Source organism: Symphalangus syndactylus, chromosome 7, assembly GCF_028878055.3.
Source record: "Symphalangus syndactylus isolate Jambi chromosome 7, NHGRI_mSymSyn1-v2.1_pri, whole genome shotgun sequence".
NCBI lineage: Eukaryota > Metazoa > Chordata > Mammalia > Primates > Hylobatidae > Symphalangus > Symphalangus syndactylus.
Window position 1 is genome coordinate 85012032 of NC_072429.2, and position 23414 is coordinate 85035445.

Consider the following 23414-nt stretch of genomic DNA (forward strand, 5'->3'; position numbering starts at 1 on the left):
GCTCAAATGATTGTCCTACCTCAGCCTCTTGACTACAGCAATGCACCACCACACTCAGCTAATTTTTTTTAAAATTTCCTTTATTTTGGGTATATATAATTCTATTTTTTTGTAGAGACAAGATTTTACGGTGTTGCCCAGGCTGGTCTCGAACTCTTGGGCTCAATTAATCCACCCACCTTGGCCTCCCAAGGTGCTAGAATTATGGGCATGAGCCAACAAGACTGGCCCATTTATTATTTAGTAGGGGCCAGACATTGGGCTAGAGGCTGGAATTATGATGAAGCTTGGTAATAAAGACTTTAACAGTGTAACAGGGGAGGTAGAGAAAAAAACATGGTTAGAGTGCTCTGAAGACAAATAGCAACTAGTTCAAAATTGGAGAGATGACACCTGAGCGGACAGATTGATTAGAGATGAAGGAGAAGAGTAGTGGGAGGAACATGTGGGAAGTCGTTGGTATCCAAATCTGTATGAGAATCACCTAGAATGCCCAACATAGTCCCCAGGTGATTCTGCCATGCAGCCAGATTGGGGACAATTGGCAATGAATTAGAAATATGTGTGAATAGTGAACTTTTTTTCTGGAGAATCATCTTTTTTTCTCTACCTAAATTTTAATGAATGGAGGTAAGAGAGGGAGTGTATATAAATAATCGATTTGAATGACCAGGACTAGTTTGATAATAGTTGGAGTGTGCCCCTTTCTCTTCTGGAACCTATGCTCTAAACAACTCTTAACAGTTTCATTGTTTCTAACCGTGAACTATTAAAATGATCTGGAAGAAAATTTTTGTCTATGGGGATTGGTGTCACTACTCAGCTGGGCCCAAGTTTCTCCTCTGTCTGCCTCAAATTCCTTACCTTAGTCACATACCTGGTAAAACAGGGAGTTTTGTCTATTCTCATTGACCATTGTATTCCCAGTGCCCCAAAGAGTGTCTCCTACTTCACCGAGAAAATTGGAGACATTAGGTTACATTTCCTTAACTTCGTTTCCAGACATTTTCAAAGATAGGCATTCTTTTCTCTTTCAAATCTCAGAGTAAGAGCGGTTTTTGTCCATACCTGTGTTTAATCTCAGCCAGTTCTGCCTTCTCAGGGATCTTGTGTTAGCGATCATCATCCAGCGAATGACTATAGCTTCTGCTTGCCTGTAAATAATACTCTCTTTCATCATTAAAAACAATCCTCGGCCGGGCGTGGTGGCTCATGCCTGTAATCCCAGCACTTTGGGAGGCGGAGGCGGGCGGATCACGAGGTCAGAAGATAGAGACCATCCTGGCTAACACGGTGAAACCCCGTCTCTACTAAAAATACAAAAAATTAGCCAGGTGTGGTGGCGGGCGCCTGTAGTCCCAGCTACTCTGGAGGCTGAGGCAGGAGAATGGCGTGAACCCAGGAGGTGGAGCTTGCAGTGAGCCGAGATTGCGCCACTGCACTCCGGCCTGGGTGACAGAGTGAGACTCTGTCTCAAAAAAATAAAATAAAATAAAAACAACAACAAAAAACAATCCTCTAAACATCTTTTACACTTATGTTTCTCTTTGTTAGTCAAAATAATCTGAAAATAAGTTTCTGGTTTTTTTTTTTTGCTTCATAAGCCACAGGCTTCTGGTCCTACCTTTCCATGAAAATTGCTCTTGCTAAGGGCCTCGTAACTTTCACATTGTCCAGTAAACAATTTGCTCTTTTTACTGATCTTACCTTGGTGGGGTTGGTCACTGTTTCCTCCTCCTTGAAATTCTTTCTTGAAGTTTTCTTTTGGTTTTCCTCACCCCTTTTCATAGTTCCTGTCTGCTGTCCAGACTGTTAGTCCTGGGGTTACCTAGGTTCTGCTCCCTATGCAGTAGGCCTTTCCTGAGTGAGTGCATGTACACTGGGTACCTGTCACAGCATGGCTGGCTTTCAGTTTACTCTCAAGCTTTGCTCATAGGATGCCATGCACACCTTTGCCTCCAGAATATATCTCTTTGCTGTGCTGTGCCTCAGTCAGTAACTATTAATTGGGGGCCTTTCCCCAGCCAGACTCTGGCGTAGGTTCTAGGAATAGAATGGTAAATAAGATAGTCTCTGTCCTCAGGGATCTTATCGTGGCAGAGTTGGGGGTATGGATAGAAGCGAGAGGACAAAATATATGAACATCAGTAATTGAGAATTACTAGGACAGATAAAGTAAGGCGAGGTGCTAGAGTTGGCCTATGGTGATCAGGAATTCTTTCTGAAGAGATCATATATAAGTTGAGTTCTAAGACTGAGAGGGCAGCCAAAGGACTGTTGGATGGAGCAGTGAATGCAAAGTCTCCTTCACAGCATTCAGGGTAATTAGGTTGAGGACGGGCAGGAATGGATAAAGAGGAGAAGGAAGAGGTGGGGCAACAGATCACATAGGCATTTATGAGTTTGGATTTATTGTAGTTAAAATGAGAGAACGTTAGAAACAGAGTTACCATGATGTATCCTGCTTTAGAAGGATCACTCTGCTGGGTAGAGGATGGATCTAGGTTGGGAGTGAAGAGTGGGGCAGGGAGACCATTTAGCAAGCTGTGCTTAGTTTGGATGAGAAATTATGGGCTTGGAGATAAGACTTGTAGTGGTAGTGATGGTAAGAAGTAATTGGCCTAGGCAGAAATCTGGGACATCTTAACGTCTCTCCTTCTTTTACCCTTGCATCTCATTAGTCCACCACTTATAGATTCTGCTCCTCAATACCTCTGCTTCCTCTTCTCTTTCCCCTAATTTCAGGCCATTTCCTGCCTAGACTACTTTCAGGCTACCCTTACAACACTGTCAAAGGGGTTTTTCTAAAATAGACATATATTCCTTTGCTGCTGAAAATGTAGTGGTTCTGTATGGCTTTCCTGATATTCTTCATGCTATAGCTTCTTTCTGCCTTAATAGTTTTGTCTCTTACATTTCTCTCCCCATACCCTTCCTAACAGAACTACTTTTTCACCTGCTTATGTTAGTCATCTCACCTCTCTGGGCACAAAATGTCTTGAAAGCATGTCTTTCCTTTCCACTTCTTTCCTTTTGTATGTGCAGCTGCTGCATTGGAGTCCTCCACAACTCATCTCAACTGTTACCATTTCTCAGAATTCTTTCCTGACAGCTCTTTACCTCTTACCTCCAAATAATATTAAGGTGCTTTTGTTCTTCTGTAGTTACTGTCTGCACACCCCTTTCTGTCAGTGAACTTAAAATTAAGTCATGTGTCTGTTTCTGCTACTAAATTTTAAACTCACTGAGAGCAAAGAGCATATTTTATATGGTTTTTATATTTCTACTGTTTAATATATCACCTGAAAATATACCTAGTATATGTATATGTATTATATATACTGAAAAACTTCATTCAAAAAATTGTTAAAATGCCTAATGCCTAGTTTGTTTGATTATTGATCACCTTTTTTTTTTTTTTTTTGCCACATGGTAAATAGATTTACTAGAAAGATTAAATTAGAGGCTTATGTCAGTATTTTTCAGGGAGAGAATGGAGCCACATCAGTGTTTATTGAGTGATTGAATTGTAGTCTCATGGTGCAGACAGGTCCAGGAGAAAGTGGGTGTGAGGTGGCCACTGTCTGGCCTTGGAAGGGGAGCAGAAATATTTCAGTAGAGTGGTGAGGGCAGCAACCAAATTGCAAGGGTAGAAGAGTGGGTGACAAAGAAGCTTGGACATCATTATTTTAGGAAATGAGTTCATCAAAGGAATTTTTTTCTCCCTTTTTCTTGTTGCTCTTGTTTTTTTTAAGTAGTACATGAGCCCCGAATCTGTTTGATGACCAAAAAAGGAGGGTTTAAATGAGGGAGGAGAAGGGAGGGAAGGCGTTATCCTAGCAGATGACAGTGTGTAGGTATATCACTTCAGAAAGTAGGAGAGTATATTTAATTTCAAAGACTCGATGCTTGGACAAGATCGAGTGTAGTATCTTTTTACAGAAATTTCCATCAGAAATTATTTTTTAAAAAAGCTGGGATTAGTATCTCAGAAGCACCTCAGTGTTTAGAATTAACAGATACAAATCAGATAAATATAGCAGGACTATCTGTATTTTTCTATAAATGCATTATTTAACTCTCATTATTGAAAATTGTTCCTCGTATTTAATATTATTTAATATTGTTTTTCTCATGCTTAATAATTTAGCATTTATATAGTACTCGATAATTCATAAAGTGCTTATATAATCTTACCTTGAAGGTATCAAAAAACAAAATTATCATAAATTTAATTACAGATCTAATTGGCTTTTATTCATGATCCATGAATGGGGCAGTCTCCATTCTACAAAATAGAATGAGAACTTCTGCTGGGTAGTGGCAGAACACTGGGTTTTGTGAGATGGGGACAAGGAAACAACAACAGAAAAAAAGCTGACTGGTTAATGTCAGGTTACTTTTTTGTAAGGATTAAAGCAGAGGGGAATTCCTTATGTTGACTCAGACTGTTATCTGTTTTCAGGGGAAGCTGGTCTGCTGGTCTGCTTTGTCTGCTTCCTTGAACTTTTAGTTTGATTATGTGGCATTTAGCATGGGTGGCTTCATTTTGTCTTGGTCTGGTCTTTTGGGGCCTAGTGCAGGAGCTTAGTCCAAAAACAATGGCTTCCCGTAAGTTTTGTTTAACAAAGCCTACTGAAAGAGGTTAAATTATATGTCTATGGGCCGAGCGTGGTAGCTCACTCCTGTAATCTCAGCACTTTGGGAGGCCGAGGTGGGCCGATCACTTGAGGTCAGGAGTTCAAGACCAGCCTGGCCAACATGGTGAAACCCCGTCTCTACGAAAAATACACAAATTAGCCGGGTGTGGGCACCTGTGGCCCCAGCTACTCAGGAGGCTTAGGCAGGAGAATCACTTGAACCTGGGAGGTGGAGGTTGCAGTGAGCTGAGATCGCACCACTACACTCAGCCTGGGCGACAGAGTGAGACTCCATCTCAAAAAAAAAAAAAAAAAATTGTCTGTGGTCTTGCTGATTTTATTTATTAGGCATTTATTCTGTGCCAGGAAGTATTTTTAGTGCTTTGTCACTAAAATGACAAAAGTAGTGTACATGAAACACATTTTCCTTGAAAGGGTGGTTAGTTAGTTTTGCTTTGGGTATGTAATTGTAACTTTTCTCATTAACTGGGACAAGAACCCTGATAAGAAGAGCACATTAAATTGCTCTGATTATATTTTCTGGTGTGACTGAAGCCTTGCTGTGATGCAGGGCTATTTAGAAGGCAAGGACATAGATGGAATTTAAAGTACTCAAAAATGTCCTTGATTAGAATTAATGAGAATGAAAAGACAATTGAGTTAAATAGTTTCACTAGCTATTGGACTTGAATTTCTGTAAATAAAGTGAATTTTATGTGTTGGTTGCTTTGAGGGAGAGAAATAAATTTGTATTCATTATGTAACTAATAGTTTAGAGTAGATGGGTCATAGAATAATTTTGAGAACAAGGCTTTCATATAGCTTAGAAATGGTTAAAATCAGCATTAAAAAGGGAATCTACAGGCCGGGCGCGGTGGCTCACGCTTGTAATCCCAGCACTTTGGGAGGCCGAGGCGGGCGGATCACGAGGTCAGGAGATCGAGACCACGGTGAAACCCCGTCTCTACCAAAAATACAAAAAATTAGCCGGGCGTGGTGGCGGGCGCCTGTAGTCCCAGCTACTCGGAGAGGCTGAGGCAGGAGAATGGCGTGAACCCGGGAGGCGGAGCTTGCAGTGAGCCGAGATCACGCCACTGCACTCCAGCCTGGGTGACAGAGCAAGACTCCGTCTCAAAAAAAAAAAAAAAAAAAGGGAATCTACAGAAAAATCAAGATTTGGTGCTTCAAACTCAAAACTGTGATATGTATGGTGCATTTTAATGTAAGAATATGTTTTGCTTACGTTATACATGTTAATGAGAGGTAAATTTTGAGGTCATGTACTGTAAAGCAGAAGATTTTTCTATGTAATTGTTTGAGAGGAATAAATCTTTAAAAATAAAAAATATTTCAGTGCTTTGGGAGTCTGGGGTGGGAGGCTCACTTGAGCGAAGGAGTTCTGGACCAGCCTGGGTAACATAGACAGACCCCATCTCTACAAAAAACAAACAAATTAACCAGGCATGGTGTTGCGTGCCTGTAGTCCCAGCTATTTGAGAGGCTCAGGCAGGAGGATAGCATGAGCCCAGTAGTTAGACGCTACAGTGAGCCAAGATCATGCCACTATACTCTATCCTGGGCGACAAAAGTGAGACCCTGCCTCCAAAGAAAGAAAGAAAGAAAGAAAAGAAAGTAAAATTAAAAATTAAAAATACGATTGAATAGAAACTCACTTTCTATAAGAAAATGAAGTGGCTGAAAAATAGGAAGAGATTACATTTATGATAGGGGAGATGTGGCCGGGTGCGGTGGCTCACGCTTGTAATCCCAGCACTTTGGGAGGCCGAGGCGGGCGGATCACGAGGTCAGGAGATCGAGACCACGGTGAAACCCCGTCTCTACTAAAAATAGAAAAAATTAGCCGGGCGCGGTGGCGGGCGCCTGTAGTCCCAGCTACTCGGAGAGGCTGAGGCAGGAGAATGGCGTGAACCCGGGAGGCGGAGCTTGCAGTGAGCCGAGATTGCGCCACTGCACTCCAGCCTGGGAGACAGAGCAAGACTCCATCTCAAAAAAACAAAAAAACAAAAAAAAAAAAGAAAAGATAGGGGAGATGTGAGATATATCTGAAAAAGAAAAGTCAAGAAACAAGGACTAGATTTATGTTACTGGAAAAAAAGATGTAAAAATTAGAGAGCAAGAGAAAACAACCAAAAGGCTCAGATAAAAATTTATGTATTAACGTTAATTAAAAATTAATGTATTAACTCCCTCTGGTTAAAAATCTGAAATTGGGTGATAATGAATAGTAAGAGTTGGGTATTCATACTAACTTAGGAAATTGGGCCTTTTGAAGAAAAATACATTTTTCTCATAGAAATACTTCCTAAAGGGCCATATATTGTGCACTGAAAGGAACTTTGAACTTGACTAAAAATACAGAAAGATGGAGGGAAGATAGTCGAAGTTATTAGATCCTGTGGTTAGACAGGCATTTTTAGGTTAAAATAAACACTTAAATTAAAGTCAGAGGCTAAAAGGTACCTGTAGATTCCATGTTTATTTGTTGTTTGTCTGGTAGATATTCCAAGTACTCTTCAAATCACTGGAATGGTACAGCTCAGAAGTGCTATTCTGTTTTACTCCGCAGCACACTTGTGAGTTATCAGGAGAGGGGCATTCTTGTGTTTTGAGTATAAATGGATCAATCAGTGATATTTATAGGGAGAGGTCAAGTGCAGAGAAGAAAGCTTTAATTTTTTGGCTGGTCACAGTGGTTGATGCCTGTAATCCCAGCACTTCGGGAGGCACAGGTTGGAGGATCACTTGAGGCCAGAAGTTAGAGACTAGCCTGGGCAAATAGTGAGACCCTGTCTCTATTTATATATAAAAAGCTTTAAAAGAAATCAGATCGCTTCTTTCCCAAATAGTTAGATGTATACATTGAGAACACCAAGTTTATTTGAAGGTAGAGAGAAAGGCACAGTAAAGACAGAACCTGGGAAGAAAAGCCCAATGGGAGATAGAAGTGAAAAGTGATATTAACGTAGCATTGGGAATATTGGAAACGATTGTACTTAGCCTGTTTTCTTGACATAACGTATGTGAAAATTTGAAACTATGACGTGCTATGCAAATGTAAAGTATTAATGACATTGCCAGTAGGTCTCCTACAGTGAAGGAGTGCTGGAGAGTGCTGGAGAGACTGTAGTTCCTGAGTTAAGCAGACCAATTCTAAGGGAAGAGTGCAGTGGTAGAGATTACTAGTGGGAGATTGTGGGGAGAATAGGACCCATCAAGTCCAGGATGGGGTCATATGAGCTAGTGAATGGAATGGAGATCAGCAAGATACAGGACAGGTGAGTTGTTGGCATAGATGCAGAGGCTGTGATGGCTTGGGGTATGATGGCATGGGGATGATGGATGATGGCATGGGCCAGTGAAGAACAGTAACACTAGTTGGAAATGCCTTTGATTAGAGAGATCAGTGGTGATGATACGGACAGAGAGTCTGTTAAAAGTAAATGATTCGGAGGGCTAAAAGACCCTGGGTATTGAGAAAGCCTCTTACTCTTCCCTCTTCCCTTCTCTTGATATGTAGTCCCAGTGATATGATTTTGAGCGTTAGTGATGAGTAGTTCCTATCAAATTGGTTTTTCCTTTCTGAATTTGCAGGTCACATGGAAATGAAAAATCTAACAGAATTATACTTTTATAACGATTCCACTAGAAAAGTTTCTTTGAGGTACATCAAAAGAGCTGTCTAGGCAGTTAGAGCCATTACACTGTTCACTAGGATTATCAAAAATCCCAGTTTGGCCAGAACTGAGAGGTTTCCCAAGATGCAAGATTAAAACCTGATGTTCCTGAGCAAACTGGGACGAGTTGGTCACCCTCCTGTTTACTGTTTCGTTTTATAAATTCATTGAAATGACCAACAGTATTTATATGTAGAAGTAATATTACTATATTTGTATATATAATTTAATTTAAAATTAAATCCTCTATTTTGTAGTTTACATTTTAATGAAATATTTGTTTTATGCTTTGGAGTTGCTGAATCTTAGCTATATTCAGGGGGGAAGACTGCATGGTTCATCCATTTTTATCTTTGCCACATTCATTGAGTTTTAAATTTTGTGCTTGATAAAATAGCTTTGCCTAAGTGCAGGCTTTCTAACCTTTTAGCTTCCACATTTATTGGACTAAACTGCTCTGTTACATATCATCCTATCTTGTTACTGAGTTTTTTTCGTGTGTATTAGCGTTGTCTTCAAAATTAGACTCAGTATTGAAGCCAGGACTTTGTCTTCTACCATTTCTGTATCCTTGCCATACCCACTTTATAAACTAGGCAGCCAATAAGTATGTTTGTTAATTGATCCAGGCACATAGATATGTGACAGCGTTTATTTGACTTTTCAAAGTCTTAACACTGCGGAGTGTGCAGAATGAATCAGATCTATTCTAATTGGATTTCTTTCTCTTTCTTTCTTTCTTTCACAATTTTACTTCTGACTTAAAGACATTTTGAAGTAAGCAGGCAATTAAGATATGCCTTCTAAATGAGGATTTGATAGATCTATAACCTAAGAGTACTGGAAATGTCGTTTATTATCTACATTCAGGACTCTTTTCTGTTCTTTGCAGTTGAATAATAGTGAACCTTTATACAAGTCTATGGGATTTTCAAAGGGTTGGACTAACATAATCATCTTAGATATTACTGACCATGCCCCCTGAGCATAGATTATGACCTAAAACTCAGACTTTGTTTTTTCTTTTGCCAACCCTGTTTTCTAAATTGCTGAACCTAAATTGATCATACAGTTTTTCTGTCTTCTCATATCCTGGGGACCAAGGACAACTTGATAAAAGTCATACCATTATGCAGATTATTGTCCCTGAGGGCTTGTGATAAGCACAGTATTAATAGCTGTTTCCTCAACTGCATGCTTCTCTAACTAGCTGTCTATTATACCTGGTTGTTAGCAATTTTCTTTTGAACTGCATATCCAAATGAAACTTGTATATTTAACCTCCTTCTTCCACAATAAAAACAGTAAGTCGTCTTTATTGAGTCATTGCTTCGTGCGATAGACTCGAAGTGCTAAGTGTTTTACATGTATTATCTGATTTAATTCTCATTGTAACATGAGATAGATAACTTTGTTTTTCCTATTCTACTGCTACAGGAAATGAGCCATGGAAAAGTTAACTTGGTCATACAGCTCTTAAGTGGCAGAACTGGAAATGAAATTCAAATAATCTTACTCTTCTCTCTATCCTGGTTAGGGAACCATCATCCACTCAGACAATGAAGTGGGAAATTTTAGTTTTTCAGATTCTTGTTTTTTTGTAACCCTCAGCCATCCTGTAGTTATCTGGTCAAAGACCTTATATGTATCCTGGGTTTTTTCTTTCATAGTGCCAGTGCTCTAGTTCAGATAAGCTCACTATCTTAAATCTAACCCCCACAGCTTCCGAAGTTATTTTTCCAAAATGCAATTCTCATCACTGAAACCATCAGGATAAACTTTAAAGTACTATGCATGGTATATTTTAAATACAATATAAACTATTCCATAGGATCCTATGCAGTTTAGACCCTCTCTGTTTGCCTGATCACGTTACACTGTCCTTATGTTCCATTGTCCACTATGCAAGCAGTTCTCTGGATGTGCCATTCTTTCTGTAATTCTCTCTTGAAGAATTACACACTTCAAGATGCAGTTCTCTCAGAGGTTATCTTCTCTGTGATCCCTTTCTTGATCCCTGAAGACTGGATTATCTACTTTCTCTTGTGTGCCCCAGATGTAGTACTTTACCTTTTGCGTCTATTTTAGGAATTATCACACTGAAAGCTATTTATTTGTTTACAGGGTTGTCTCCTCACAGACTATGAGCTCCTTGAAAGAGGGAATCGTGTCTTACTCATCTTTGTATCCCCAGTGTCTAGCAGTTCCTGATACATAGTAAGTGATTAACAATTTTTTTAAAACTAAGACTATAATTAATAGTCAGACTTCATACATTTTGATAGTTAATTATGTAGACCTAGTAATATGTTGTCATAAAAAATACGGCTGTAGACTTCTAATACTCCTGAGGCTCAGTTTTCTCATCTATAAGATGGACAGAGCGCTTCCCTCCTCACACAGTGTTACTGTAATGCTCAGGTGGGAGAATATATGGCAGTACATCATCTTTTAAGTGTCATACAACTTTATTAAAGGAAGTGAGAATAGTTGTTGAAATTGATAATTTTATTTGCTGTATCTCTTCCCTTTTAAGGCAAGATGGTATCATTTTTGAACTATCGCTCATGGTTTTAGTTTAAATTTTCAGTTACTGCTTACCAGCACATGTGCTCTTGAGTCTAAGGATTGGGTGATATGAAAGGGTTTATATAGAATAAAGAGAAAAATAGATTGGGGGTGGTGATCAGGGTACAGAGAGAGTTTCATGTAGTAAAGTGAATAGTTTTTTACCTAGTTGGCACTGTTCCCCAGTTTGCACAGTATCGTAAACTTTTACGATTCTTCTCAAATAAGTAACCTATGCCTCTTGCCGTTATTCTCAGTAGTTATCTTTCTGTTTAGTTCCCTAATAAGGTTCCTTGATTTATTTTTTAATCTACTCCATATGAGTCAATATCTTCACCTATCCTTAAATCCCTCATTTACTGCCTAGAGGAAAAAGTGTCTTTTTCTTGGAAGACTAAATGCCGTCTGTGAAAGCTGTATCTGTCCTTCTTTTGCATCACAGGCTCCAGTAATTATACTTGATGAGTTAGTGATTTATACTTTACTGTATCTACTTCCGTGCGTTCCATACATTCTTTAAATTAAAAAAAAAACCATGTAATTTGAATGTACCAGATTATATGTAACATACACAAGTCAATAATAAAAACCATTTGTGAACCAACTGCTCAACTGAAGAACTAGATCAATCCCAATATGGTTAAAGAGCTGTGAAGACTTCTCTGATTCCATATTCTTACCTTTACCCAGCCCCTAAAGGAACTGCTATCCTGAACTTGTTTCCATCTTTTCTTTTTAAAATACTACAAATATGATTGTTTGATTTGAGTTTCATAATCATGTTTGTAGCTTTTTAAAGCTTGCACATATGGTATTTTATTATAGAGGAAAATCTAATTTACAAATCTTTATACATTTCAAGGAAAACATTTAAACATCATAAAAGATGTTTGAGCAGACATAAAAATAGACAGAAATATCTCAGTAGGCAAATTCAAATTTATAACCAGAAAATAATTGTGGAGACTTATTTTTGGACTCTGTAGGTATTGCTGTATCATAGACAAATAAACATTTCTGTACACTAGTTTCTTTATTGTGTGCAGAAATGTTTCCATAAGATTCATAGAGTACTCCTTGGAAGACTGACAGCTTGTTATTTGGTGGCTGTTTGGACCTTAGCAGTTCTTTACTGGGCTTCTGTAATTGTTCGTTGGACGAACTCTTGAGGCTCAGGATCCACAGTACGCCACATTTCTGGATTTCTTTTTCAATCATGGAATCATGGTGTTTTCAAAGGAAATGAATAACAAAAGATGAGGTCATGATAACCATCAAAATAATTCATTTCTTCTTTGTCATTAGGAGTTGGAAGAATTTCTTCGTGACTTCAGTGTAGAATGTTAAATCTTGGAGACAGAACTGAGAGGAAGATGTTATTGCTCAGAACTCATCTGTCTTTTTTCTTTTCCACTTAACTGTTCTTTTTCTTAGATATATTCGTGGTATTGCTTATAGCTGTATTCATTCTTTTCATTCTTTTTTTTTTTTTTTTTTTTTGAGACGGAGTCTTTCTCTGTCACCCAGGCTGAAGTGCAGTGGCACAATCTCAGCTCACTGCAACCTCTGCCTCCCGGATTTAAGCAATTCTCCTGCCTTAGCTTCCTGAGTAGCTGGGATTATAGGCACCTGCCACCTCGCTTGACTAATTTTTGTATTTTTTTGCTTTTTGGTAGAGGCGAGGCTTCACCATGTTGGCCAGGCTGGTCTTGAACTTGACCTCAAGTGATCCACCTTGGGATCCACCTTTGGGAGGCATCTCGGCCTCCCAAAGTGCTAGGATTACAGACATGAGCCACCACCCCCACCTGTAGTTCATTCATTCTCACTACTATATAATGCTCCATTGTATGAGTTAGCCTAATTTATGTAACCATTTTTCTACCAATGGACATTTGAGTATTTTTCACTTTTTTTGTTATTATGAAGAATGCTTATACTTGGTACACAGGTACAAAAAATTTTATAAAATTCAAAATTACTCACTGAAGGGCATACAAATGTTTAGCTTTAAATGATAATGCCAAATTATTTTCCAACAGGATTTTGCCATCTGAAACGCCTACCAGCGGTGTATAAGAGCCACCACTGTTGCATGTTTTTTACCATTATTTGGCATTATCAACATTCCTAGTTTTTACCATTCTAATGAATTTAAAAATGACATCTGTGTGGTTTGTATTTCTCTGGTGGGCAGTGAAATTCGGCATTGTTTCATGTTTGTTGGCTTTAGAAATCTCCTTTTCTGTATAATTACAGTTAAGCCTTTTGCCTATTTGCCTAATGTGTTATCTTTTTCTTATTTGTAAGTATTCTTATATATGTAGTTTAAATACTAATCTTTAATTAGTTTTTTGTTTTGTAAATTTATTCCAGTTTCTGGCATATGTTTTCATTTTCTTTATGATGTCCTGATAAACAGAAGTCTCAGTTTCCATGTAGTCAAAATATTCACACTTTTTTTTTTTTTTTGAGACAGGGTCTTGCTCTGTTGCCCAGGCTGGAGTGCAGTGGCGTGACCTCAGCTCACTGCAGCCTCCACCTCCCGGGTTCAAGCAATTCTCCCTGCCTCAGCCTCCTGAGTAGCTGAGATTACAGGCACCCACCACCATGCCTGGCTAATTTTTATATTTTTTTAGTAGAGACAGGGTTTCTCTGTGTTGGCCAGGCTGGTCTTGAACTCCTGACCTCAGGTGATCCACCCGCCTTAGCCTGCCAAAGTGCTGGGATTACAGGCGTGAATATTCACACTTTTCTTATTTGGTTAGTATGCCTCTGTCTCTTAAGAAACCCTTCCATCCTGGGAGGATACAAAACAATAGTTTTCTGCTGTAATTTATTCTAAAAGTTCTACTGTTTCCCTTTCACATTTATGTCATTGGTCCATCTTGAATTGGTTTTATATATGATGTGCAGTAGGGGTCCAGTTTCATTTTTTTTCCATATGGATAATTCCAGGTTTATTTAAGTGTCCCTCTTTTCTCATGGATCTGCATTGCTACATCTCTTACATGGGTATGTCCTTACATACATTGGTCTGTTTTAGGGCTTCCTATTTTGTTTCATTTTTTTCCCCTTCGTTAGTCTTATCAGACATTTATTTATCTTAGTGTTTTCTAAGAAGTAGCTCTGAATTTGTTGATCCTTTCTGTTACCTTCTTTCTACTTCATTAGTTTCTGCTCTTTATTAACTCCTTTCTTTGGGTTTGTTCTATTTTTCTCTTTCAGACTTACCAGATGACCTACTAACACATCAGTTTTCAACCTTTCCTTTCCTAGTGTGTCTTTAAGGCTATAAATTTGCCTCTAAGTATAACTTTTCCCATACATTTTTATATGTGGTATTTTTGTTTTTCAGTTCTTAGTTTTTTTTGTTTTTTTTTTTTTTGTAATTTCCAACATGGTTTCTTTTGATTCATTAAATATTTAGAAGTGTTTTTAAATTCTATTTATAGTTTTCAAATTTATCTTTTCTTATTGATTTTTAACTTAGTTGTATTACGGACGGAGACTTAGAACATTTTTTGAAATTTAGTGAGATTTTCATTATATCTCAGTGTATTTTTTTTTGTATGTCACCCATGTCTCATGAGTACCTGAGAAAAATTTTTATTTTCTAATTGTTGGTTATGAGGTTCTGTTGATGTTATTAAATCCTGCTTGTTCATTATTATTATTTTTTGTCTGCTTGACTTATGATTAATCGGGATGTGTTGAAATCACCCACAACAATGGCCAATTTGTCAATTTCTTCCTGTAGTTTTTACTGTATTTTGAGGCTTCCCACCCCATGTAGATTGTGAGTTTTATTTTGTCTTGTCTGGATAGAGATTTTTGTTGTTGTTCAGACGGAGTCTCGCTCTGTTGCCCAGACTGGTGGCTTGTTTTCATATAAATTTGATTTTTAAGATTATAGACTCAGACTTGGTTGCTCTTCGTCTTGGGTACTCCCAGTGGCTTAAATTGGGGTACTTTCCTAAAACATACATATATGCTTCTGCTATATGTTAGGAGTTTCTACTGACTTGGGCCCTTTGCTTGGTATGGGAATCTCAGCTCCTTCCCCTTGTAGCAGGCCCAGTGCTTTGTCTGTTCCTGTAGCAGGCATATCCAGGGCAACATTCTAATGTTTATTTTTATTTTTGCTTACTGCTCACCATTTTTTCTGTTATTTCAACTAACTTTAGGGTTTTCTTTTAATGGGATGGTAATAGGCTTGATAATTTTCCTGTACTTTTTGAGAACTTCTTAGTTGATTTAAACAAGTAGTTTTAATATCTTGAAAATTACAAACTCTTATCACATGAATAAATACCCCTTTTTTAAAATAGGTTTTAGCTGAATTTTGGGACATGGCCACTGCTTCACCAAGGTCTGATACTAGTAATAACCACAGTGGAAGGCTGCGGTTACAGGTAACTGGTAAGTTATTTTTATATTTAATATGGCAATTCCCTGATGAACTTTTCTTTTGAATACTTAATTCAGCAGACTTATTCCAGAAATAGAATTTCTTTTAGATTGATACCATGGCATATTTGTTGCAACAAGCCTCAAAAGTATATGCCCTCCAAAACGATATTATTTATTCAGTAAATATTTATTGAACCTATGCTGGATGAAGAGAAGATACAGCCTCTGTAGTGGTGGGAGAATTTGGGCTTTTGAAAAAGTATCATTGTGTTGGCCCTTCAGTGATTAATAGGATGGAGCAGAATGCTAAAGGCCTTCTTACATACATTTAGCCATTTGTTCAATCATTGGGCAAATGTTTAAGTGGGATTACACAGTACTATAATTCCCATGGTACTCATTACTATGAGGTTAGTTATTTCTAGGAGGTTTCAGTTAACAAAGCTAGGAAATGTTTATTGTAGAAAGCAAAAAATAAAAAATACTTTAACATCCTGAGTTCATGCTGATATTTCCAATTCATAATAATAACTGTAGTCTGTAAGTGCCATTTTCTACTAAGAGGAAAAAAAAATTAATTTGACTTTATATTCATGTCTTTTTTTTTTTCTTTTGAGATAGGGTCTCACTCTCTCTCCCTGGCTGGAGTACCGTGGCGCAAACATACCTCCCTGTAGTCTCAAACTACTGGGCTGAAGTGATCCTCTTGCGTCAGCCTCCCAAGTAGTTGGGACTGCAGATGTTCAACACCTTGCCTGTCTAATTAAAAAAAATTTTTTTTAGAGACAGGGTCTCACTATGTTGCCCATGCTGGTCTTGAACTCTTTGTTTCAAGCAATCATTTTTCACCACCCTCCCAAATTGAGCCACTGTGCCTGGCCTGTAACTCTCTCCTCTTAATCAAAAAATCTCCATTCAAAATGACATTATCATAATATTTGTTTTATCCTACTACACCAGTTCAAAATAACATGAAAATTACCAAAAACAGGGAGGAGGAGGTGAAAAAAAGGGGAAAAAAAAGGTAATTAAAAAAATTACCAAAACCAGTAGGTCCACTCATTGCAGTTTAAGATTTCTTTGTGTGTTTTCTCCCTTTAGGATGTATAGTCAAAATACCATGTTTTAATGTAACTTAGTAATTCTCTATTTGGTTATCTCACCAAATTGATAATTAGTTAAGTTCATTGTTTTCAGTTTTTTTTAAAATTTTGTAAGACGTTTACGTAGTCCCAGAGTCAAAACCAAGGTACATTTAGAGAGGTCTGGCTACTTGGTCCCATTTTCCCACTTCTCTCCCTTGCCCTGTAGGGAGAGAAGTGGAAAATATATAACCTTGTAACCTTGTTACAATACATAACCTTGTAAGACATTTACATAGTCCCAGAGTCAAAACCAAGGTACATTTAGAGAGGTCTGGCTACTTGGTCCCATTTTCCCACTTTTCTCCCTTGCCCTGTAGGTTCACATTTTTATTAGTTTTGCTTTATCCTTCTGTTGCTTCTTTTTGAAAATATAAGCAGATACATGTACAGTATATGTATCTCATCTCTCCTCTTAATCCCCTAATTCATGCATACTTTTCTGTGCTTTGCTTTTTTTAACTTTGCAGTATTATTCTGGAGTTTGTTTCATAACAGAATATTATTTTTTATCATTGCACCATACCCTGTTGAATAGATGTAAAAAAGCTAACTGGTCTCCCATTGCTGGACATTGGTGTTCCACTGTTTGCTATTACAAATAATGCTGCAACAAATAACTTCATACAAAAGTTGTTTCTTATTTCTGCTCATGTATCAATAGGATAGGATCCTAGAATGAGATTGCTGGGTCAAAGGGTAAACACATGAAATTTTGCCAGGTATTGCGAAGTTCCTCTCCATGGGGCCTGCACCATTTTGTGTCTACACCAGCTATACATGAGAGTGCCTGTTTTCCCAAAGCCTAACCAAAATCTATTGTCAAGTTTTGGGATTGTTCATAATTAGATACTGAAGTGGTATCTTAGTGTTATTTAAAATAGCATTTCTCTCACCGTAAGTAAGGTTGAACTATAAGGGATATTTGGATTTTGGTTTCTGTGAATAATGGGCAACTATTTTTGAAACAGTTCTCCTGATGAAGCTGATAGGTACTCCGCTGAAGAACCTATAATTCCTTCTACTTTTGCTCTGTATAAGAAGCTTAGAGCCCTATTTTCACCACATTTTCAGTTCATTGTAACTTGCGTAGGACCAATGGACAGTACACCTGAGGTGTAACTTTCAAATGATCTCGATCTGTGTATAAGAGTTCTTAGTTAAAGTAAGAAAAACCTAGGCTGGGCGCGGTGGCTCATGCCTGTAATCCCAGCACTTTGGGAGGCCGAGGCAGGTGGATCACGTGAGGCCAGGAGTTTGTGACCGGCCAGGTCAACATGGTGAAACCCCATTTCTACTAAAAATACAAAAATTAGCCGGGCATAGTGGCACATGCCTGTAATCCCAGCTACTTGGGAGGCTTAGGCATGAGAATCACTTGAACACTAGAGGTGGAGGTTGCAGTGAGCCGAGATGGCGTCACTGCATTCCAGCCTGGGGGATAAAGTGAGACTCTGTCTCAAAAAAAAAAAGAAAAAGAAAAGAAAAACCTGATCTGGCCAGTTTGAGGATTTGAGGTGAAAAAGAACATATTGAAAGACTATCAGGTGACTCAAATCTGGAGAACCAATTGGAAAATAGATGTGGACCAAGGCAATCTTAAGTAGCCAAAACAATGCCACAACAGTATTTATCATTTTGAGCGTCAGTTGCTGCTCTCCTTTGAAATACAGTGATCCTCTTGGGAAAGAATAATCACGGACCTGTGCTAAATGGCGCCAGGTTTTAGTGCCTTCTTTTCTTCTTGTCTTTGTCTTCCATTTTGTTGACCTAATTTTTAAAATAAAAGTCACCTTAAAATTCCCAGTCTTACTGATCTCACAATATCTTCTGCAGTAAAGATTACTACTCCTGATTTGTCAGTGAGGACACTGAGAATCAGAGGGATTAAGTGCCTTGGGTTAATAATGAGAAACCAACTGAGGTCTTAGGACTCCAAGTTGTTGCTCCTTTTATTAGATTACAAAGACCTCTGTATTGATTTTTCTTTTTTTTGAAATGGAGTCTTGCTCTGTTGCCCAGGCTGGAGTGCAGTGGCATGATCTTGGCTCACTGCAACCTACCCCTCCTGGGTTCAAGTGATTCTCCTGCATCAGCCTCCCAAGTAGCTGAGATTACAGGTGCATGCCAGCATTCCCGTCTGATTTTTTTTTTTTTTTGTATTTTCAGTAGTGACAGGGTTTCACCGTGTTGGCCAGGCTGGTCTCGAACTCCTGACCACAGGTGATCCGCCCGCCTCGGCCTCCCAGAGTGCTGGGATTACAGGCGTGAGCCACCACGCCCAGGCTTTTCTTTTCTTTTTAAAAACAGTAAGTACCCAGATTAAGGCCCCTCTAATATTGCAGTCTGGCTGTTTATTGTCTGTAAACCGAGGTTCTCTGCCCTAAGCCAAATTATTTTTTTATTTTTAGCATATTTACTCTTATCCTCATTTCTGTTCTTAACCCTTATCTGATTGGCAGCAACACATAAGAATAAGAGCATTGATCATGGAACGTGGAAAAACTGATGGAAAAAATCAAACAGAAAACTACCTATTGTCATATGGTAATATACTGTAATGTACCAGGTACTCAAGAATAGTAGCATATAGAAGTGTATTATCTTCGATATTTTAGATTTTAGACTTTCAACAGGAAAGAGTCAGAAGCATAAAGTATGCAAGATGTATAAAAAGGATGAGATTGAAGAACAAATGGGCTGTTGTATTCATGTTTATAATTTCTTTTAGCTATTGCGTCTTCTAAAGCATTAATTTCACTTTTTAAAGTAAAAATGTCAAATCATATACCACTTATTTTTGTATGAGTGGTGTGAATTATAGACTTCATTCTTTTCAAATGTTTCAAAATTTATGGTGTCATCTATCTTCCCATTGATTTGAAATGCCACTGTTATGCATTAGTATCTTGCTTGTTCTCTTTACTTCTCTTTTACATCACTGTCAAACCATTTTAATTATTTTCACTTTATGGTACTTTTTAAAAAAATATTTTGAGAAATTTCCTTTTATTACTTTGCATTTTAAAATACATGTTTACTGTTCTTGAATTTTCTTTGGCTTTTATTTGAATATTTAAGTCTCCCTTCCTTTTCCTCTGCCCCCACCAAAAACACTCAAAACCAATCAGTTGGTGTTTTTATTTTAAAATAATGTATTAAATTGGAGCTAATTGAAATATTTCAATGTTAAACTTTTCAAATCTAGGAATATATCATATCCTTTTTTTAAGCCTTTGTTTCCATTGGTAAAGTTTTATAGTTCTCTTCATGTGACTCTTACGTATTTCTCAAGTTTATCACTAGATTTTTTGAGGAGACGTTATTGTGAGTGGGATTTTTGAGTTAACTCTCCCTACCCTCCCACATGTGACTCATTTTCTGATAGTTTAAAAATATTTATATAACCTTAGAGTGGAGGACATTCTGTGTATAACACCAAAGGAAACTCATTAAATGGGAAAAAAAATCTATATATTCTACTAACTAGAACAACTTTTTGAATAAATAAGGTTGTCTTCTAGTTATTTAAAATCACAATATTTATATGTACATTTTGCTAGCATATTTATAAATTCCTCATGAGATTAAAGATTATTATCTTTTAAAAATCTCTTTTCTTACCTTACCCTCTAGTATTGTTGAGTATTTTGCCAAGTAAGGGTATTCAGTGGACGTATTTTGGATGGATCTGCAATGAACTCAGAGAAGAGTTAATACTATATAGTCAGTAATAATAAAGTAACAGCTACCATTGTTGGATGCCAGACATTCATTGATGGTGATAGTGCCTTGCATGCCTTCACTCACCAATCCTAAGAATCAGGTACTGCTGTTCTTCTAATTTTTCAAGTAAGGGATGGAGAAATTAATTGACTTACTATGGTCAGGCTTTTAGTAAGTGGCACAGTTGAAAAATGAACCCAGATATGTCTATCCCTCTTCTTTTAACACCATCATATACTGACTTTTCCTTCTTCCAGCCTTCTACTATATGGATAAGACTTACATATACTGAGGAAATACATGAGCACTTTTATTCAAAGAATCTTGGGGAGTTTCTTGGGAGAGAGCAAGTCTGGGTCTTCTATATTAGTCCAGTGACACTGAAGTTAGAGCAGTTTGGAATGATGAAGGATGGAAATGAGTTTTGCTAAGACCCTGATAGTAGCAGTTCAGACATAACATTGAACACTCTTTAATTGCTATGTTGCCAGTACTTAAATATAGTATTTGCTTTGAATCTTGCATTTATCACATTGTATTTCAGTGATTTATTTGTGTGACTATTTAGATTATTATTCTCTCACAATAGAATGGAAGCTTACATAGCTTTGGTGGTTTTTATATCCTTAACATCTGGTGTGTATGACATGAAAGAGGCTTTTCCCTTCCTCATCTCTGACCTAGGGTGTTCATAGGTAATTGATTATAGAGGTGATCTTGATAAGTTGTTCTTACTGCCTGGTCATCAGTATTTTGCCCAGAAAGTAGATAGTTCCTGATTTCTTCATATCTCAGGTATGTTTAGATTTAAAATTCACTTTCTAGAAGGGATTATGATTAACTTTTATAATGACATTTTGATTTTTAAGCTTTTATTTGAAAATGCAAATACTACTTTTCTTCTTTTCGAAACTAACTTTCCAGATAAAACATTAAAGCATTTTTTTTTAAATGCCACAGTTATGTAATTTCAGAAAGACAAGTTAATAGTACCTGGCAGGGATGTTAATGGGCATGTTGAATCTGAAGACACTTTTCCCTTGATCTTTAATGCAGTTGTTGGTGAGAATGTGGAGAAATTAGTGTATATTGTTGGTAGGAATATAAAATGGTGCAGCCACTTTGGAAAATAGCCTGGCAGTTACTCAACAGAGGGTTATCACATGACCCAGTAGTTCTACTCCAAAGTATATGCCCAAGAGAAATGAAAACATACGTCCACACAAAAGCCTGCACACAGATGTTCATGACAGCTTTATGCACAATAGCCACAAAGTAGAAGCAGTTCATATATTTATCAGTTAATAGATAAAATGTCATATACCCATATAATAGAATGTTATTTGGCAAGAAAAGGAGTGGAGTACTGGTGCATGTTACAGTATGGATGAACCTCAAATGTAATGCTGAGTGAAAGAAGCCAGTCACAAACCCACATTATATGATTCCATCTATATGAAATGTCCAGAATAGGCAAATTTAAAGAGACAGAGAGTAGGTTAGTGGCTGCCTAGGGGTGGGGGTGGGGAGAGGGTTGATTGGGAGGAGAAAGAAGGGGGTGACTGCTTAATGGTATGGAATTTATTTTTATGGTAACAAAAGTGTTTTAAAATTGATTGTGGTTATGGTTGTGCCACTCTGAATATAGTGAAACCATTGAATTGTACAGTTTAAGTGGGTGAATTATATGGTATGTGAATGATAGCTCAATAAAACTGTTATGGAAACATTCAAATGGCTCTCAGGCATTATCAATAGCCCTTTTGTATTGTTCCTTCATTCTGCCAACGAGAGGAGTTCTAGTTGCACCAGAAGCACAATTCCATTCTTATTGATTGATTAGTGTGCAGTACTACTTTTTGGCAACGCATACTCACTAGTGAATTATTTGTCTGTTAGTTTCTAGTGCCAAACTTAAAAGAAAAAAGAACTGGTTCGGAACAGCGATATATACAGAAGTAGTTGTAGACGGAGAAATTAGGAAAACAGCAAAATCCAGTAGTTCCTCTAATCCAAAATGGGATGAACAGCTAACTGTGTAAGTACCTTGTATAAAGGATGGAAAATCTTCACAAGAAAGTGTGTTTTTTGGAATATGTTTTTTGTTTCGTAAAATGTCTTCAAAGTAATGAGTGATTTTTTTAAAGTGTGGATCGACAATTTAAAGTATGGAGAAATTTTTGGTTAAATTTTTTTTTTTAAGGAGAGGATGCATAATAATGCTTGCTTTTGCTTTATAAACCAAATTATTTCCATACAGACATTTTCTCTGACTGTTTTGGTACAGAAATAAATAGGACTGCAAATTAGTCATTCTTAATTTTGGCATTTCAAAATAATAATGGCATAAATTTGTGAATAGTAAAAGTATTATGTAAGTCTTTAGACGTTTGTTCAAATAGAAACAGTGTTACTATGAAGTCTCAGTAAGACTTGTGTTGGTGTTTTGGCTTGCTAATTCCAAAAATCCTCATCTAGTTATTAAAGTCCTAATGGATTTGAAAGTAAAATATTTTTATTTATGATTCAAGTAGTTTCCTGTTTCATACAATATTTCTTCTCAAATAAATGAAATTCACTGTCTTTAAAACACTACTGAAATAAATGGTTTAATAGGAATTGTTACTTATTAATAGAATGAGGACGTCTACTCCTGTATTTTTGTTATAATTTTACCCTTCCAGAAATGTTACGCCACAGACTACATTGGAATTTCGAGTTTGGAGCCATCACACTTTAAAAGCAGATGCTTTATTAGGAAAAGCAACAATCGATTTGAAACAAGCTCTGTTGATACACAATAGAAAATGTAAGTTTTTTGTTTTGACCTTTATTTCCTTATAAGTTTATTTTAGACACTTTGAACATATCCTGAAGCCTAAAAGCAAAAACATAGTTTTGTATTCATAAAGAACTTCAGTTATTGCTTGTGATCGATTAACTTTGTGGCATTTTATGAAATAGGAAATATTTACCATGGCCTTTCTGCATTCTGCAGATTTACAAGGTGATCTCAGTCATCCGCAAGTACCCTATTATCAGTGACTATCAGTCATTTATTATTTGCTTATTATTATATTCTTTAAAACTTGAGAAAATTATTATTACATGACCCTACTCTATTTTGTCACTTGACTAATAACAATTTTATTTGGGTAAAATAAATTGTAACTCTTAAGTTTTCTTTTATTATATAATTAGTTTATTGTAAAAAACATGAAGAAGATAGA

The 23414-nt window shown here is 37.2% G+C and overlaps 1 protein-coding gene across 9 annotated transcripts in view; it reads left to right on the forward strand.

The window, feature by feature from the left end:
• Positions 1 to 23414, forward strand: part of WWP1 (WW domain containing E3 ubiquitin protein ligase 1) — a 122521-nt gene that overhangs the window by 16310 nt on the left and 82797 nt on the right. For 6 of the 9 annotated variants that reach the window (XM_055286676.2, XM_063643381.1, XM_063643377.1 and 3 more), the window contains 4 exons: positions 10460 to 10552; positions 15235 to 15325; positions 22084 to 22222; positions 22869 to 22993. In XM_055286676.2, the coding sequence (XP_055142651.1) occupies positions 15256 to 15325; positions 22084 to 22222; positions 22869 to 22993 (334 nt within the window). In that variant the 5' untranslated portion in view covers positions 10460 to 10552; positions 15235 to 15255. Of the gene's footprint in view, positions 1 to 10459; positions 10553 to 15234; positions 15326 to 20094; positions 20285 to 22083; positions 22223 to 22868; positions 22994 to 23414 lie in introns of all 9 variants that reach the window. The other 3 variants (XM_063643378.1, XM_063643382.1, XM_063643384.1) reach the window with 2 other exon arrangements.